This window comes from Mesoplodon mirus (genome assembly GCF_964341445.2).
Source record: "Mesoplodon mirus genome assembly, chromosome: 3".
In the NCBI taxonomy this organism is placed as follows: domain Eukaryota; kingdom Metazoa; phylum Chordata; class Mammalia; order Artiodactyla; family Ziphiidae; genus Mesoplodon; species Mesoplodon mirus.
In genome coordinates, this window is record NC_138978.1 from 41,868,224 (window position 1) to 41,886,165 (window position 17,942).

General features: G+C 51.9%; 2 protein-coding genes across 9 annotated transcripts in view; both read right to left on the reverse strand.

Annotated features, from left to right (window-relative positions):
- The window catches only part of MKNK1 (MAPK interacting serine/threonine kinase 1), a 53,994-nt gene extending 36,456 nt beyond the window's left edge, over positions 1-17,538 (reverse strand). For 2 of the 6 annotated variants that reach the window (XM_082615890.1, XM_082615886.1), the window contains exon 1: positions 5,866-5,974. The gene's annotated coding sequence lies outside the window, so the exon portion shown is untranslated. Of the gene's footprint in view, positions 1-757; positions 782-5,865; positions 5,976-17,454 lie in introns of those variants that run through there. The other 4 variants (XM_082615887.1, XM_082615888.1, XM_082615889.1 and 1 more) reach the window with 4 other exon arrangements.
- Positions 9,177-17,546, reverse strand: MOB3C (MOB kinase activator 3C). 3 transcript variants are annotated; one of them, XM_082615892.1, is made up of 4 exons: positions 17,459-17,546; positions 13,573-14,041; positions 11,312-11,514; positions 9,177-10,039 (listed from the first exon to the last, which is right to left on the reverse strand). In XM_082615892.1, the coding sequence occupies exons 2-4, from the start codon at positions 13,988-13,990 to the stop codon at positions 10,004-10,006; spliced, it is 657 nt and encodes a 218-aa protein (XP_082472018.1). In that variant the 5' UTR covers positions 13,991-14,041; positions 17,459-17,546; the 3' UTR covers positions 9,177-10,003. The 3 variants fall into 3 exon arrangements, with proteins under 3 accessions (XP_082472018.1, XP_082472020.1, XP_082472019.1); XM_082615894.1 differs by having other exon boundaries at positions 9,177-10,987; XM_082615893.1 differs by having other exon boundaries at positions 17,455-17,533.
- Positions 17,547-17,942: the final 396 nt, after the last annotated feature.

Sequence of the window (17,942 nt, forward strand, 5' to 3'; positions counted from 1 at the left end):
TGAATTGGAGGGGTTTTGCTGAAAACCTTTTTTTCTTTGGCCGCACTGTGTGTGGCTTGTGGGATCTTAGTTCCCGGACCAGGGATTGAACCTGGGCTCTCGGCAGTGAGAACACAGAGTCCTAACCACTGGACCACCAGGGAATTCCCGCTGAGCACTTTTGTTGAAGGCTGTGCAAAAGGAAATGAATATGTTGCTCTGTTCCTGTTTGCTGTGGAGACTAGGTGGGTGAAAACACAAGTTGGGTAAGATTTTCTAATAAGCCACTGACTTTTTCCCCTTTTATTTATTTATTTTTTGTGGTATGCGGGCCTCTCACTGTTGTGGACTCTCTTGTTGCAGAGCACAGGCTCCGGATGCGCAGGCTCAGCGGCCGTGGCTCACGGGCCCAGCCGCTCCGCGGCATGTGGGATCTTCCCGGACGGGGGCACAAACCCGTGTCCCCTGCATCGGCAGGCGGACTCTCAACCACTGCACCACCAGGGAAGCCCGCCACTGACTTTTAACTGACCCTTTTTTCTATAGGCACTTTCTGTCATGTCATGTTTTGCAGTTCTGTAATGGAACAACCTAGTATAGGCATACCTCAGAGATACTGCAGCTTCAGTTCCAGACCACTGTAATAAAACAATTATAGCAAAAAAGCAAGTCACACAAATTTTTCGGTTTCTTGGTGCGTATAAGAGTGATATCTACCCTATACAGTAGTCTATTAAGTACACAATAGCATTATGTCTAAAAAACCCAATGTACATACCTTAATTTAAAAATATTGCTAAAAAATGTTAACCATCATCTGACAATGCAGGGTTGCCACAAACCTTCAATTTGTAAAAGATGTGATAATTGCGAAGTGCAATAAAATGGGGTATGGCTGTATTTCAAATTTTCCTGAAGAGACAATGGAAAGAAAGAGAAGGCAACAATGTCAGAGTAAGATAGTAGGGAAAATGGCCCTAAAAATATATTTTCTATAAAAATAATACCTAACTGGATATTAATAATAATTTTTAAAATAGTATTACTATTAAAGCTAACATCCACTGAGCACCTACTATGTGCCAGGCACTGTGCTAAGTGTTTAACATAAGCTATCTCAATCCTCATAACAACCCCATAAGGTAGGTTATATATGTAGCCCCATTTTACAGGTGAAGAAACTGAGACCCAGGAAGGTTATATAACTTGCCCAAGTCACACAGCTAGCAAGTGTCAGGGCCAGGACTCAAACCCAGGCAGTTCAACGTAGAGTCTACTAACTTACTGTCTCCCTGTAAGAAGGGTGACAGGCTGGAATTTAAACCTTAGCCCCTCTGAATCCAAGTTCGTATTCTCAGCTACTTCCTTATACTGCCCCAAGCCAGGAAGAACAAAGCAACACATGACATCAGCAAGAGAAGGGATCTCAGATGTGAACCAAAAATACCCCCCATATTCCAGAGAAAGAAGCTAAGATGTGAGGATTCACAGATGCTAATGAGCACAACCAGGACTTGAATGCCCCTCTTGACTGCAAGTGGAGTCCTCTTTCCTCCATTATAGATTCTTGTTGAATGTGAGGGTGAGAAAATGAAGGAACAGTATGTGCCAAATGGGCTCCCTCCCCAGGCACTGTTGTAATGAACTGTTAAACTCACATTAGAACCTGTGCCTGAAATACCAAGGCGCCAGCAGCCTCTGTAGACTGATTCTAAGATTCTAGTAGTTGAGATGGCAATGAACTGATTAATGGTACTACAGGAGCTGACAAAATGCTCACATAGTAAACCAATCAAGCAGACCTAGACCAGGCAACTACCATACTGAGTCAGTGGCTCACAGTTTAAGCCTGGACTGAACTATTCCAACAGCTTCCTTGTTGATGTCCCCATTCTCAGACTTCCTTTGCCCCAGACTAGCCTCCATTCTGCAGCCAGAATAAACAGAGCCCCAGTCATGGCATTTAGAGCCTTGCAGCATAATGAAAAGAACATGGATCTTTGAACCCAACACTCATAGGTCTGGACCAAGCTCTGTCACTTACTAGCTATATGACCTTGGGCAAATCACTTTAATCTTTCTGAGGTCCAGTTTCTTCATCTTTAACTTGGGGCTAAATATCTCCTTGTTACAGGATTCTGAGGATTAAATAAATTATAGTGCATCTAATATACTCTTGGCCACAAAGCAGAGTAGAGACTGGATAAATGTTAGCGTTATTCTTCCCATACCCCTCTCTACGTTTTGGCCACAATCAATCATTTCAGCTATTTCCCTTCCTCACCAACTCCATTCCTCTTCCCCAACACACACACACACACACACACACACACACACACACACACACACACACACACCTCTAGACCCCTGCTCGAGCTGTTCTTTCTCACAGTGAACCTCCTCTAAGGCCCAACATACCTTCAGGAATCCTTTCTAGACCCTCTTCGGTTGTGTTGGGATTGATTTCTCCTTTTCCCAAACTCCCACTTTGTTTACATTCTTTACTACGTTTACGATAGTCAGTCTGATTTCAGTTATTTATGTACTTACCTATCTTGCCAACAACACTGGAGGGAGAAGGCTCTAAGAAGAGAATTACTGGGGGTGGTGGTGGTGGGATGAATTGGGAGATTGGGATTGACATATATACACTAATAAGTATAAAATAGATAACTAATAAAAAAAATGAATGTGCATTGGAAAAAAAAGAGAACTACTTATAGGAGGGCAGGAAATGTGTTGTTCTCCTCTGTGTATATTTCTCAATACCTGGGTCTTGTACATAGCAAGAGCTCAACATGCGTTTATTAAACTGAATCTTGCCACTATTGACTGTGCATCTTTACAGAAAGATCCTGGAGTCAGTTTACTCTAAAATTCTGCTTTCACTGCCTGACTTGATCAACATGCAATTTTTAAAGTATACTAATATTCCTAAACTAAGAGCTACCAATACTCATGTTGGTTTGCTTCATTCTTTCATCCTTTCTTTCAACACACTCTGGACTCCTCTCAAGACATCTCTTCAGGGTACAGGGAGACGTGGCTGGGAGGACGTCTCTCACTCATGGAGGTAGGGTGACCTTGGAGAACTGTTCCACCCCACTGGTTAGGAGATGACAGTCATTAAAACCATATTAAAAAGCAGAGTTGGGGAACCCGAAAATAGATCTGAATGATTTCTGTCTCAGTTTCTAAGTCTGTAAAATATAGAGTTTTGAGATGTTACATAAAAAGCGCTTAAAACAGTATCTGCTGCATAGTAAGTACTCAATAAATGTTAGAATTTTATTATAATGTAGTAGACTGGAAAAAACAAGAGTCAGGACTTTTCACTTCTAGTACTATCTCCACCACTGACTGATGTCTTGTCCAATCTTGATCAAGTCCTTTCCCCTCTGTGGGCCTCTCCCCATCTGTAAAACTGAAGTAGAACCAGACGGATCCCAAGCTCCTTCTACCTTCAACGAGGTATATTTTTCTATGATCAACAAAGAGCCTTCTGTTCCAGATGCTGAAGCTGTTGGCAAGGAAAAATTGTAGCTGCTGGTTCCCAGAAGAGAGGGGCCGAGACCAAGGCAAGGCCAGGACAATTGATTAGTAAACCACCTGTGCACCTTCCCCTGTGTGAACTATAACACATTCAGTGCAGGTTCCTGAACAGAGCACCACCTCCCTGCCAACAAAACTCACAGCAAAGGCAAGACAAGAGCCTGAAAACAATAGCAGCAATGAAGAATCCTGCCTTGTGCAGAATTCCTGCACTTTCTTACCTTTGATGCCTGTGGATTAGGCATCAATTAGGGCACCATCAATCTAAACTAGGGCCCTCCTTAGGCACAAAGAGAAGGAAGAACATAAAGGCCCACTCTGAACATGAAAGCTCATAAAACAAAGACCAAAGCGAGTAAATAAAAAATGTCACTGACTCATTTGACTGAACACACTGCAGAGGCCTACTATGTGCTAGGCAGAGGAGGTATGAAACAGACATGATCCCTTTCCACCAATGTAGTCAAAGTACATATGGGGTGACACATCCCAAAGCAGACTGTAATAAGAGCTATATTTGAGGTGTAGCCTCTGCTATGGAAGATGGGAAGGGGGCAACTAATCCAGTAGGGGAGACCACCGAAGCTTCAATGACAAGCTACATGAGACACAGGCCTTGAAAGATGGGGAGGTGGGAACCTCAGGAAGACGGAATATAGGCAAAGGAACATGCAGGGAGTACTTGAGAAAAAAAAAAACAACAAACTAGTTTATTTTGCCTGGGCCACAGGGTGCAGGTTTGGGAGAACAAAGGGAAACAGGGCAGGAGAGAGATTTGGGAACAGATTATGGAGGGACTCATCCACGAGGCTGAAGAGTCCAGCGTCTATATGGCAGGCAATGAGGCCCACCAAGGTTTCTGAGCAGAGATATAACATGATGAGAACACTGTCTCAGGAAGATCACATGGGCACCCATGAAAAGGATGCAAAAGGAACCAAATTACTAGATTACTATGGGAAGCTTCATAAGTATGTTCCGGAATCCAACAGCTCCTGTTCACAGAGCTTCTCTCTGCCCAGGTTCAGCTTCATGTAATCTGAATTTAAGAGGTGTTCCCTTGCCAGGCCCATTAACCGTCAAAATCTGCTAGCATAACAGGACTTCCAGACAAAGTCAAAACCCCAATTAACCCTATGGATCACAGAACAGGAAGAGCTGATGTGGGAGAAGTTGGGGAGGGAGTACCAAAGTCTCCACCTGGCCCAGCTCCACATAAACAACCAACCCTGGATCTCCTCTTAACATCACTTCCTGCCAAGCCTTCTTTACAGGGGCTGAAGCTAAGTACAGTGGGGCTGAAAGCACTTGGTCAGAGGCTGAGGATCTAGTGAAACAATATATATGAAATGCCCAGCACAGTGCTGGGCACATGGGCACTGGTCAGTAAGCACTGACCCAACCTGCAAGGTCAGTTCCACCTATAAATCCCACTGAGGCTTCAAGACCTAAGTCACCTTAACTCTTCCCCCAAGGCCTCTCTAAAGTACCCTAGTCCAAAATGACCTAATTCCTAGATATCACACCCATTTCATGCGTCAAATATTCAGCACCCAATTCATGACAGGTGCCATACAAGGTGACTCATGTAATCCCATTCAACCTTCACAATGACCCTCCTAAGCTCTTTTAATACAGGAGAAACCAAAGCTCTGAGAGGAGACTTTCCCGAGAACACACAGCTAGGAAGTGGCAGAGGTGAGATCTGAACCCAGGACTGCCTGACCCAAACTCAAGCACTTCCAACACTTCAATCCTGTCACCAGCGATGGCCTCTGATCTGCTACTGACCATCTGACAGGTAGCCTGGAAACTCCCTAAGGAGAGAGACGGTACCTGACACTATTCTCTCTCCTCACTGTACAGCGACCCACCTATGTCAGGAGCTTTTAAATGAAAACATCTAACTTTAAAATAATGGAGTACACAGATATGATAAATTCCTCACATGAAAAACTATTCATGACGTTGGACTGCCTGAGCCCTGAGCCCAGCCATATAGCCTGATAGGGACTGAGTCTCAAGCTGGCCCCAGGATGAGCTCCGACCTCAGACACCTGTCACAACCCAAGCCCCGACCCTAGGCACAGGCTGAGCCCGGACCGGAAACACACGCTGCACCCAGAGCTCGTCCCAAACGGAGCGCTGCCAAAGGAGAGCCCTAAAGAAGCGTCCCCTTCAGCTGCCCCCGCCCCCCGCAGCAGAATCCGGTCGTGACCTCGGGCCGTTCTGAAAGCCCCGACTGCTCCGTCCCAGGCACACGACTCATTCACAAATCCACCACCCTCCCCGCACCATTTCACTGGCAGGGAAACCTCGCTGTCTGGATCTTACCTCAGCTGACTCCCGGGAGAGCCTTTCACGCACACCCAGGCAGCAACTCGCTCAGCCAAGAACACGGAAGAAGATATACTAGCCCCGAGGGGTGGGCCCGACGGCGTGTAGGGAGGAGCTGCGCCTGCGCCCTGATGGCTACGCCCAGCGAGTGTGGGCTAAGCAAACTGCGCAGGCGTGACGGGTGAAGGGCGGGGAGGTTGCTGGGATAAGGGGCGGGGCTTAGCTCCTTCTGGCAGTGCCTTTCCCGAGTGGAGGTCGGGAAACCCGGGAAGCGCAAGAAGGGAGGAGGCACGGCAGCAGCAGGTATAATTATATTTACCGAGCGCTTCTGCATGCCGGGAAGGAATTTTTAAAATCCCTTTTACATATGGGGAAATGCTGCCAGTCTTTTTAAAAACGAGAACGAATTCTGTAAAATTTCTTAAAAGGTTTGCGTGCCTGTAATTTCACCGTGAGAGTTTCTCCTTGAGTAAAGTATTACCCCCAGTAGGTAATGGTGGTTTAAAATAAAAAACGTTAAAAGTTCATTTCTTGCAGAAAACTACCTGCAAATAAATTAATATTTCAACCAACCCCCGACCTTCCCCCAGGCTGCAAGTGTGATGAGGGAGTGAGAGTGCTGCCTTGGGGTTAAGGTAGGCCCTAACTGAGTGTGTTTGCTCCGTTGTGAAATGGAAGTAAACATCCATTCCCTGCCTGTCTCAGGATTGCTGTGAGGGTCTGGCGAGCAATGCTCGTGAAAGAGCCTCTTGGACTTCCTTCCCGTCATCCACTCGACACATGTTCGTTCCCTTTCCCCTTCTGGGCTCAGTCTTCTCATCTGTATGATGGAAGGAGGTCTGGAGGTCTGGAACAATAGGGAACATTCAAGGCTTTGCTAGATTTCCCAGTCTGGGTGACGGCTGGAGGCAGGGCGGGTTCTCCCAAGCTTCTGTATTAAGTAAGTCACTTCCAGAATCTCTCAGTTCAACCTGAAAGCCCCTGTGTAAGTTGACCTCTCCCACCATCACCTTCCAGGCCCATCCAAGCTTCAAATCCAAAGAGGCCGCGCTGGCCTCTTCCCATCTCTGTTCCCTAAATGTCTCAATAGCTAGATGATCCTCAGTCACTCAGGTCTGTGTTCCAACCCAGGTTCTCAAAATTGCTGTGTTCCCTGCATGGCAACCAAGTTCAGTTAACAGCAGAGATGAGGGCTCTGGGGGGCTCAGAGGAGGAACAGCTTAAGGAAGGGCTCCCCAAATCAGATGGAGCTCCAGCCATGCCTGTGGCTCCCTTCACCACACACTCCACACAGCTCCTGATGGTGGGGCAGTGGGAGTGGCAGCAGGAAACTTCCAAGAGGCTGCAGTGTTCCTGGGGGCCAAGGGTGGTGGGGCATCTTTTACTCAGCAGGTGAATGCTCTGCTCCAAGGTGGGGAGAATGGCTGGGCAGCTAGGCTGCAGACGGCTGTTTTCCTGTTGGCTCAAGATCCATAAGAATATTTGGAGCAGGGAATGAGGAAGCGAGCCAAACTATCCCTCTACCTTCAATACATTGCCTCTCCAAGGATCCTGTCCTGCCAAGTTTTGCCCTATGGGGGGCTCTTTTCTCTGTGTAGCTGAGGCCTCAGCTCTCTCTCTCTTTTTTTTTTTTTTTTGGTACGCGGGCCTCTCACTGTTGTGGCCTCTCCCGTTGCGGAGCACAGGCTATGGACGCGCAGGCTCAGCAGCCATGGCTCACGGGCCCAGCCGCTCCGCGGCATGTGGCATCTTCCCGGACGGGGGCACAAACCCGTGTCCCCTGCATTGGCAGGCGGACTCTCAACCACTGCGCCATCAGGGAAGCCCAGCTCTCTCTTTTATCTTCTCCTTTCTCTCTCTTCTCCAAGCATCCCTCTCTGAATTTCTCAAAGAAGTTTTGTGAGGGCTTCCTGATGTATTCAGACATTCTCATGTAAGGTGCAGGCCTTGGCCACACAGTTCTGATATAAGTCTATGCTCATATGGTGTATTCCAGAACAACTATGATCCCAGAGCCTGAAGTTTCTAAGAGTCTAAGCTGTCCAGCTTGAGGAGGTAGTGCGTGACCTGTCATAGGAGGTATGCAAGCAGAGCCACCTTTTAGAATGCTGGACTGGGGCCTCCTCTGGTAAGCCAGAAGAAGGGGCTGCAGAGTGCAGGCCTTACAGATCCTACAGCAATGAAGGGAGGGATACCGGGCACCAGGAAGGGAGCTAGGCAACTAGCCAAAGAACGATTCAACAAGCTATTATTATATGTCAAGCATCTAGAGCTGTACCTAACACATAGTATTAGTTATTATTGTGAATGATCCACAGACTGTAATGAAGGAGCTTAGAGATCCGTAAGTCCCTCACTCCCACACCTGATCATGAAGTACATGCCAGAGTACCTTGGGGGCTGGGCTGGGACTGGAACCCAGGTCTCTGTCTCCCAGGAGAGGCACTGCACAAAGCCAGGCTGACTCCTTCTCAGGTAGAAGGAAGAGCTCTAGGTGGGCCTTTGCTGACTCTTAAGAACCAAGCTGGTTTTCAACTCTTGGCTGGGCAGTTGAGGGTAAGGGGCAGTGGACTGACGGCAAGACCTGAGCTAAGAGCGTCATGTGTCTCCTGGGGAAGAAGCTCAGGAGTCAGCCCCATGTCTTGCCACCACTTGGAGCTCTAGCCAGCACCTGACAGACAGCCTTCTTTTGAGAAGCATTTCCTCTGCTGTGATTACAGTTAGGGCTGTATTTCTGCCCTGTACCTTAACCCATTAGCTCCAATAAACCACCCAGATTAAGAGGGTGGAGTGAGAGTAGCCAGTGCCAGGTGACCTGAGCTGAAACAAGGAAAGACTTTCCCAAGAGACTGAGTTCCCCGAAGGCAAGGGCCAGCCCTCCCCACTCTGAGGTTCCCAGCCTAGCCCAGGAATTCTGGGTCTAGGATTCTCAGAGCCCTGGGAAAACTTTGGTGACTCCACCCTGGAGAGCTGGGCCAGACATGACCACATCAGCCAGCCCTCCACATGGCCCAGGACCTCAGGACAAAAAGCCCTCCCTGCCCCATTCTGGCCCAGTTCCTTCTACAGCCTGCCCAGGAGCCATGTGGCACCCAGACCACAGCTTCCCACCAGGGCCTTTAGTTTGCCTCCTTTATTTTACCAAAAATAACAACAATAAAATTTCCCTCTGTTTCACAAAAAAATACATCCCCCGCCCCCTGCCGCGTAATCAGCACTGGCCATAGCCTAGACTCCATCTTCCAATCCACAGTCCTCCTTGGCAGAATCTTTTGACACCGCCCCCCCACCCCCCCTCACACCAGGGCTTCTGGCAAAGCTGCTGGGCCAGTGCTTCCCTCGGGAACTTCTCTGGAGGCAGCTGTCCCAGGTCCAGCTGGCTGGACCCAGGAGCCCCATCTGCTTCCCCAGAGATCTGGCAGCTGCGGGGCCATGGAGAGGGGCATGATTTTGGAGGTTTGGCTCAGCAGACAACCCCAGCAGACCACAGGGGTGGTGGGGCACTCTGGCATCAGGCTAGAAATCCTTGCTCAAAGCAGGAACAGTTGTATCCTGGAGAGGGGCTGTCAAACCCTCCTTTGGAGTGCATCTCATTTCCCTGTGTAGCAATCCACAGGCCAGGGGTGGGAGTCAGAACCCCTGGTTTCCGCTCCAGCTCCACAAAAGCTTTGCTGGGAGGCCTTGGACAGTTTCTCCCGCCTCTCCTCTGGCTTCAGTTTCCTCCCATGTACGTGGATGATTCTGTGAGTGAGACTGGATGATCCTCAGATTCCTTCTGGCTCTCCATCCTGGCCCCCCAGCCTGGAGTCTCCAGGAGAGGAGGGCCTTGACCCTGCCTCAGTTTCCCCACCTGTGGGTCTGGGCGCAGGGCTGGGCATGGCGGTGCTGAGTAATAAGTGCTGAATGAACATGCCAGTTTCTCTGTGGATAGCTATGCTCTGAGATCCAACCAGCTGGAATGTTTCAGGGATGGTTGGGAAGGAGGTGGGTACTTGCAGGATGGGGGCTCTCCAAGCCTGGAAGAGTCCATTCACAGCTATGTGGTCCTCAATGTCCCAGGCGGGAGATAAGGCTCCGGAGCTTCCCAATTCAAGCTCACTAGCTTTGTGGGTTGGAGATTATCTTGTGCTGGGCTTCAGATCCTCACAACCACATCTGGAGATTCAGGAAGCTAGATTGGAGTATGATTCCTGATTTAAGGACTGGGGATCTTTGTGGATATGAAGAATCACCCCTGACGCCCATGAGGCTATCTATAATCAGGCCTCCTGGAGGCAGAGGGATGAGGGAAATGACAGCTCCTGGGCATCTCTAGCTGAGCAAATCAGAACCTATGGTGGGCCAGGATTTTAGTCAGGGCAGGGCCCCCCTTCCTACCTCCCCCCATCAGTAGCTCCCCAGAACTCATGCTGATGGAAGATGGTAGCCTGGAAGATTCAAACATGGAGCTACATCTACAACCACAGTTCGTGCACTTACACACATAGTCAGACACACCAAATGGGGAGACTGACTCGTCATCATTCCTAAGTGGTCATGGTCCGATGGCCCTAATCCCTACTTCCTTCCTTCCTTCCTCCCTTCCATCCATCCATCAATTTACGTAACATTTATGGAGGACCTACTATGTGCCAGGAACAGTCTAAGGCACATAGCTCTCACAGACACACCCCACAGTCAAAATCATACACATACACACCGATATACACATGTCATCCATGTCCACTCACACACAGGCTACTCATGCTCTTGCATCTTTCTTGCCGTCACTTCAGCCACATCCACGTTCCCCAAACAGGCTTGGCAACCACCGTGGAAGGGTCAAGTGTCAGAGCAGACTAGACTTCATGCTAAGGGTTTAGCTGCTCCTTTTTACCTGTCTGCCCACCTTTAAGCTCTTCCCTACTCCACTCACAGTCAGGGGGACATGTGGGCAGACTCCTGAGAACCAGAAGTCCAGGGGCTTTGGGTGTGTGGAGGGGCCCCAGGGCCTTCAGGTCCCTCTGCTACCAGACTTCTGAGGGTCCCCTCCCTGGCCACTCTGTGTTCAGATGGTCCATCTGATGGGCAACAAGGTCCAGGTCTGGGCTCAGTGACAGATCCGCTCTGTCATCTCCCTCTGCAGAGACACAAGGTGGGGAGGGGTCAGTCAGAGCTCAACCTGCCAGGCAGCCCGTTTCCAAACCACAGGGCCCGGTTACTCTTCTACCTGAGCCTGGCCCCTTCCCGCTGCCACCACCTCCCAACTCCAGGCTGCAGATCTGTGTTTGTAAACTGATACTTGAATGAAGTTGCTATTAAAGTGCAAAATCCATTGTTAAATGAATTGCGGTCCCCTGACATATCCACTTGGATGTTGGATTTTCTTAAAGCAGGTAGCCTTTGGATCTGAAAACTCAGAGGCTAGCTCTGGTTGGGGAGGGCAGTGGGGGCTTGGCCTCACCAGTGGCTCCAGCTCCCGCTGGTCCACCAGGCTGAACTCGCGGATGAAGTAATAGAAGTGCTTGTAACAGGTGTTGACGTGCGCCTCGGCCCCCATGCTGAGAATGCTGTCGAAGTGGTGGATGTAGACATGCACAAAGACGCGGAAGAGGCGGGTCAGGATCTTGGTGCAGACCTGCTGGAAGTTCTTGGGGAAGGGAACTCCTAGGGGGCGGGATGGGCAGATATGGGGCATCAGCAATCTGATGATGAAACTCTGCCCAACCCTGCCCTCCCCCCCACAGGCAGCCTTTGCCCAAGATGGCCTCTTCCCTAGCACACTTCCCTGTGGGAAACAGAGATCAAGGTTTGCTTTCTCCCATACTTCCCTTTTTAATGAAGCACTGTGCCTCTCCTCTGCTGAAATACAAACCATCTTCTGATTGTCCCATCACCCTGAACAGGACTCTGCTACTTTGTTGGGTCACTGACCAACCCTTCTTAGACTATAATGGAAGTTATGCCAAAACTCTCCCCAGAAACATGTGCATCTGTAGGTGCTCGCACACAACACCCTTGGATGCAATTCCAAGGAGAGTTCATCAATATCTGGGGTCCATTTTTAAAAATATGGGCCTTCAGGATTGAGTTCTAACTTCCCAGCATGGCGCCTGCTCAAGGCCTTTCATGATCTGATCCTGACTTGCCTCTCCAGCCCTACCGACTCCTTCCCCTTCGCAACATTCACACAGCAGGCCCTAGACGCCAATCCTGAGAATTACTAAATCTTCATGAACAAGTTCATATATCTCTCAGTCCTTCAAATAGTCAATAAGACTCACAAGAACCTTCCATCTGTGAGCCAGGCCCTGTGCTGGGTCCTTTGCACCTTTGGCCTGGTATGATAATGGGTATGGCAGCCATTCTAGATATGATAAAACAGAGGTGCATAAATGTGGAACCACTTGCCCAAGGCCACACAACTATTAATTAGTACAGACTGGAGGCAGGATTCAAGCCCTCTTTGCACTGCACTGCAGCACCCCTCAGAGATAAATGCCACAGACCCTGCCAGAGACAAGGTCCAGGACCTGCGAAAAAGGCACAATTTCTGTACAGTCCCCCATGCTCACGGTGGAGAACTTGGTGGCTACTCTCTCTTCTCTGCTGTGGCAGAGCCATCCCAGGATTAAGGCACAGGCACCTGGGATCTCACAGGCCTGGGGGTGAAGGCTAGAAGGGAACAAGCGGTCAGACGCAGGCCCACACTGACTCACCCCACTCTATGAGGCCCTTCCCCCTCCTCACTGCTCTCGGGTGAGGCTGAGCCCTGTCTCCCTGTGAGCCCTTCCAGGCCCAGCCCAGGTCCCTCAGACTTGTCCTGTCCATCTAGACGTGGGGCCCTGGGCCTCAAGAGACCTGAGCTGGTTCTGAGTCCCTCCTGATTCGGTACACTGTCCCTCTCTCAGCCTGTTTCCTCTCATGTGAAATGAAGATACCCATGTTGGACATGATAGTGCAGGAAATGGAAGGCCACCGACTGGGGAGGGGCGTGGGCACTGATTTGTGACTCAAGGCCCTCAGCATTCAGACTTCTCCCCTCCGGGCCTGACCACCCTGCCCCACCCATCTCTGATTCCCATAGCCTTAACACAGATGAACAGGAGGCCAGGTGGGGCGCGGCTGCTGTGATGAACACAGGGTCATGCCTGCTCAGCTCCTGAGCCAATACCGTGTCTTGCTGCCCTTGGGTGGGGAAGCCAGGGCAGGATGACATCATTCATCTCCTCTCCCCACCCTCACCTGCCCAGGCTGCCCAGCTAAGAAAAGAAAAGGCTCCATGGATTGGGCTTGACAAGGGAAAATTCTGCCTTTAGAGCCCACTGAGGAGGAGATACCGTCTGGCCCCCATGGGGCCCCACCCCCTTCCCTTTCCTGGGGCCAGGAGTCAGAGGGGACTCCCAGGAGGCAGCAAGTCAGATCAGCCCAAGCAGGGCAACCTGCTAGGAGCACCTTGAGGCACCTGTTCTGGAAGGTTTTGAGAATCATAGTGGTCTTGCCAGGGTGTTCCCTGGAGAGACACTCAAGCTTCAGACAAAAAGAGGCCCCAAACTGGGAGCCAGGCAGCCCTAGCTCAAGATGCCTGATCTTGAGCAGACACGATCTCCCTGAGCCTCCATTTCCTCTTGGCTGTATCAAGCTAAATGCCTCATCTGCGCGATGGGCCCCGCTGGCTCCCTTCCTCCCTAGCCAGGCCTGACCTGCCTGCCAGGCGGCACTCACCCACGCGCGTGGGAAAGACATCCTCGTCGTTGATGAGGCCCTCAATCCAGTCCATGAGCAACGCCATGTAGCGCGGCGCCGAGAGCTTGGCCGGCCGCCGGTACTGGCGCTCGTCCTGCCAGCGGTACTCATAGCGGGGCCCGCCGGCCATGACCGGGCAGCTGGTCTCGCTGCAGCGCTCGGCCATGGTGCCGTAGATGAGGTTGATGCGGTTGAAGAAGTCCACCACATGCACGGCGATCCAGTCGTCGATGTTCTCGCCCGGTGGCAGCCTCACCACACTGCGCAGGTCCAGACCCGACTTGAGCGACGCCTGCGCCTTCTTATACAGCTCAAAGCGCTGTGTGCCCGGCTCGAAGCGCTTCCGCGGCCTGAACGTCTTGTCCTTGGCGAACACCTGCTTCAGGCACAGCGCCATGGCCAGGATGGGCCGAGGGCCAGGCGTCCAGGGGCAGGCCCTGCGGATGCCCTGCCAGGGCCAAGGGCATGGGGGAGCATGGTGGTCAGGTCCTTACCAAATGGGCTTGACTTCCTGACACATCATTTCCCTCCCACCTCTCGGCTTTTGGCCTGGAATTCTCTGCCTGGAATCTAAATCCTCCTCATCCCCACAGTCCAGCATCCTGCCCTGTTTCCAGATACCCTAGCTCCCCCTGCCAAGCGTCCACAGCCCTCCCATCTTGTTTAGTTTCCTCTCCACTTTCATTGTGTTTCAGACAGGGCTGGGCCTGGGCTCCAGACAGGTGCTCCTCAGACTTGCTGTGAACCATTAGAGAGCTCGCAGAGGCTTCCTGCAGGCAGAGGCCCCTGCAGGAGGCAGGGGCCTGCACAAGATGACCTCTGGGGATCCCATAGGCTAGTTGGTAAAGCGTGGGAGAGCCGGCCTGCATTGTCCTGGGGGTAGGGGGAGAGCCCCCGCCCTCGGCTTCCTCTGAGATATCCCACAGTCCATCCGGCCACCGGGGATTCCCAGGGAGCATGAGGGACTTTTCTACCAAAAATGTACTTTCCTTTTATTACCCTGAAAGGAAAAAGCTCTCATATGGCCAGCTGGGTGGCCTCTGAGTGTGGCTGCAGGCACTGGAGGGAGGGGGAGGTGGCAGGTCTAGAAGGGCACCACTTCCTCCAGCAGTGGCTGGAGATCCTTCCTCCCAAGCTAGCCTCCTCCAGCCTGAAACACAAACCAGAACAGCCGGTGGCCCCTCCCACTGCACCTGACATTCAGTAGACATTCCTAGAGCACATACTATGTGCCCGGCACTGGAAGGTAGGAAAATGCAGTCAAATCACCCAGCTGGGCCCATCCAGAATTCAGAAGGATTTGCTTTGCCTCTTAGAATTGAAGGATCTCAGTCTCCGAACAGACTCTGGGGACGGTGATAAGAGCCCCAGTCTTTGAGGCTGGAGACCTGGGTTCTAGTCTCATCCACCACTGCTGGGTGACCCCTACAGCAGGCATGAATTGGGCCATGCAACTTCCTCGGTCACTCACAGGCCAAGTTCCTGGGGCTTCCAGGGTAGTCACCTCATCTCCCCTGTGAATGTGTGAGCTCTTGGGAAATGCAGAGCCAAGTACCCACTGGAATTTAGCCACATGAGCACTGATCCTGACCCCAGACTGAGCACTAAGGCTGAGTGTAGGCTAAACACTGAGCTTTTTGGCTGGAGGTTGAATTATGACCTGGCCCTGACCCTGGTCAATTTGAGTCCTGGACTCTAACCCTAGACTGAGGCTTGAATACAGCCACAAAGCCTGGCCTTGACCTCAGAGCTGACACTGGAGTATTTTCCTTTCTCACATCTCTAGAAATACTGGGACAGGTTTGGGGAAGGGAGGGTGGGAACAAGGTGAAAATTGGGTGTAACCAAAGGTACGTGTGGGTCATCATGTCAGACAAGTCAAGCTAGTGGAGAAGTCTAAAACACACAACACACAGGCCAAGAAGGGGAAGTCAAGTAAAATGAGAGGAGTTTGGAGAGTAGGGGCAGGTCTCCCAGCAGGATCTTGTCCTCTTGAAAAAACCTCAAAGGTGTGGCAGGTCATCCATCCCCTACCCCTCAACTGCTCACCCAAAGAAGTCCTCAGTGTGGGACTTCCGGATCCAAGAGGAGATTTCCATGCTTGAATTGCAGCCTGCATTCTAAACTCTGCTTGGGGCAGGAGCTTCCAAAATCATTCAGACTGCAATTAGGTTGGGTCCCTGGGCTCTCCACCTTTGCACAGCCCCCCTCAGTGACAGCTACCAACAGACCCTCACCCTGGCATTCAACACCTCACCCTAGCTTTCCTGCCTCATTTCCCTACAGAAACAACCCTGGGCTTCTTCCTGATCCCTGAACACGCCCCCAGCTCCTGCTTCTGTGTGTTTTCTTACACTGGTCCCTTGGCTTGACTCTAACTGTCAGGTTGAATGCTACCTCCTCCCACAGCCCCTCTACTGAACCCAGATCTCTTTGTCCTTGGGTGGAGGTTACTCTTTGGCCATTTGGTCCCCCACCAGCCCCACCCCCCAGCCTCAGTCAGGGCCTGGCACATAGCAGATGCTCAGGCTTTAAGGAAAGCTCAAAATCAAGAATCATAGGGTTGAAATAGCCCTGAGAAATCAACTGGCCCAACCCACTTCTTGTATGGATGGGGAAACTGAGGCCCAGTAAGGGGACTTGAGGAGACTGCATTCACACAGCAAGTTACAGGCAGGGGATCTCCAATGGCAGAACTGGACACTGGGATAAGGTGGGGCATGACAACTAGTAAAGGGCCATTTTCCTGCACTGGCTGGTCGCTGGTCTGGTGGAGATAAGGGGAAAGGAGGGGAGTGGAGGGAAAGGGGAAGCATCTTCCCATCAACTAGACCAACCTAATTCCTGTTCCCCCAGCACACTGAGCCTTCCCCACACCCCACAGCAACTTTGGTGTCCTAACCAGTGAGCTAGAGTCCCACCTTCCTGCTGCAGAATTTCAAGGCCTGGGTCTTTCCCCAGGAAAATGAAAGCTTGGGGGTGGGGGGATGGATAGATGCCCTTGTATCCATGCCACTTGTCTGTCTTCACTTCCCACTCCCATCCGTTTACTGAGTTTCTAACTCTCACAGAATCTCTGTCCCCTCCCTGAACTTCCAAACCATGGCCATTCCCCCTCTTGGCCCCCGTTTCCTAACTCTGGATGTCCTTTCACTCCTAAAGTGGCTAGTGATGGCTCGCTCCCTGGGTGAGCATCTGGGTTTCCCAAATGAAGACCACAGAGGGGCCCTGCCTGCTTCTGATGCTCAGCCACACCTGCCACTCCCCCAGGCCTGGCCCAGGATCTTGGCCCCAGTCTGAAACCAGAATCCAGCCTCGAGTAGTGCGGGTGTGTGTGTGTGTGTTGGTGTGTGTGTTGTGTGTGTTGGTGTGTGTGGTGGTGTGTGTGTTGTGTGTGTGCGTGTTGTGTGTTGTGTGGTGTGTGTGTGTGTGTGTGTGTGTGTGTTGGTGTGTTGGGGGTGGGGGCAGGCGGGAGGGCTGAGGGCAGAGATCCAAGAGAAAAGTAGAGGCGAGGACTCCCTGCTCTTCCCCGCGGCGCTTGGCCACCTACGACCACTCCTCGGCCTCTCCCAGGACCCCTGACGCCCCTCCCTCCCCAGCCCAGCCGCCGGGACAGACGGGTCGTAGGACCCAGAGGAGCAGGCCTGAAATTTCCGCCTCCGAAGACACGCCCTCCTCCACCGACTCGCCTCAACCCCAGCCCCGACTTTCCAGCTCAGAGCTTCGGACCCGGACCGAGGGCTGTGGCCAGCCTGCTCGGGCACAGGTCGCCTCGGGACGGTGCCACGCCGGGACGGCCGGAGAAATGAAAGTGGAAACGAGGCTGGGCCGTGTGCACGGCGGGGCGCGAGGGGCACTCACTCACGGGGTCCGCCGGGTGGGCTAGCGCGAGTCTGGTCTGGCCGCGAGGTCACATCCCCAGCAGGCGGGCCCCTCCTTTAGCTCGTCGCCGGCCGCGCCGGTCCTCTCGCCCGTCTGCCTGCCCAGCCCGCGTCGCCCTCCCGCCCCCAGGCGACGCGAACTCCGCCCCGGCCCTCCCTGCCCGGCCACGCTGCGGCCACGGGGCGGAGAAGGGGCGGGGAGAGGGGACCCCCCCCAACCCTAATACCCCCGCCTTTCCGGAGAGTCTGTATTGCTCCCCCAGCTTCCCAGAGGCAAAGGACTAAGAGCTGGCCCTCTCAGGAGGGCCAAGGGGGCAGCCTCAACTTCTTCGACTGTAAAATGGGGACAAGCCCAGCTTCTGTCTGGAGCTGGATAATGGTGGTTTCCTTGCCCTCCTAGAATCTTCTGTGTCTCGTGTGTCCCTGAGCTCGAGATCACTATGCACTCCCATACCCTCAGCTCCTGGC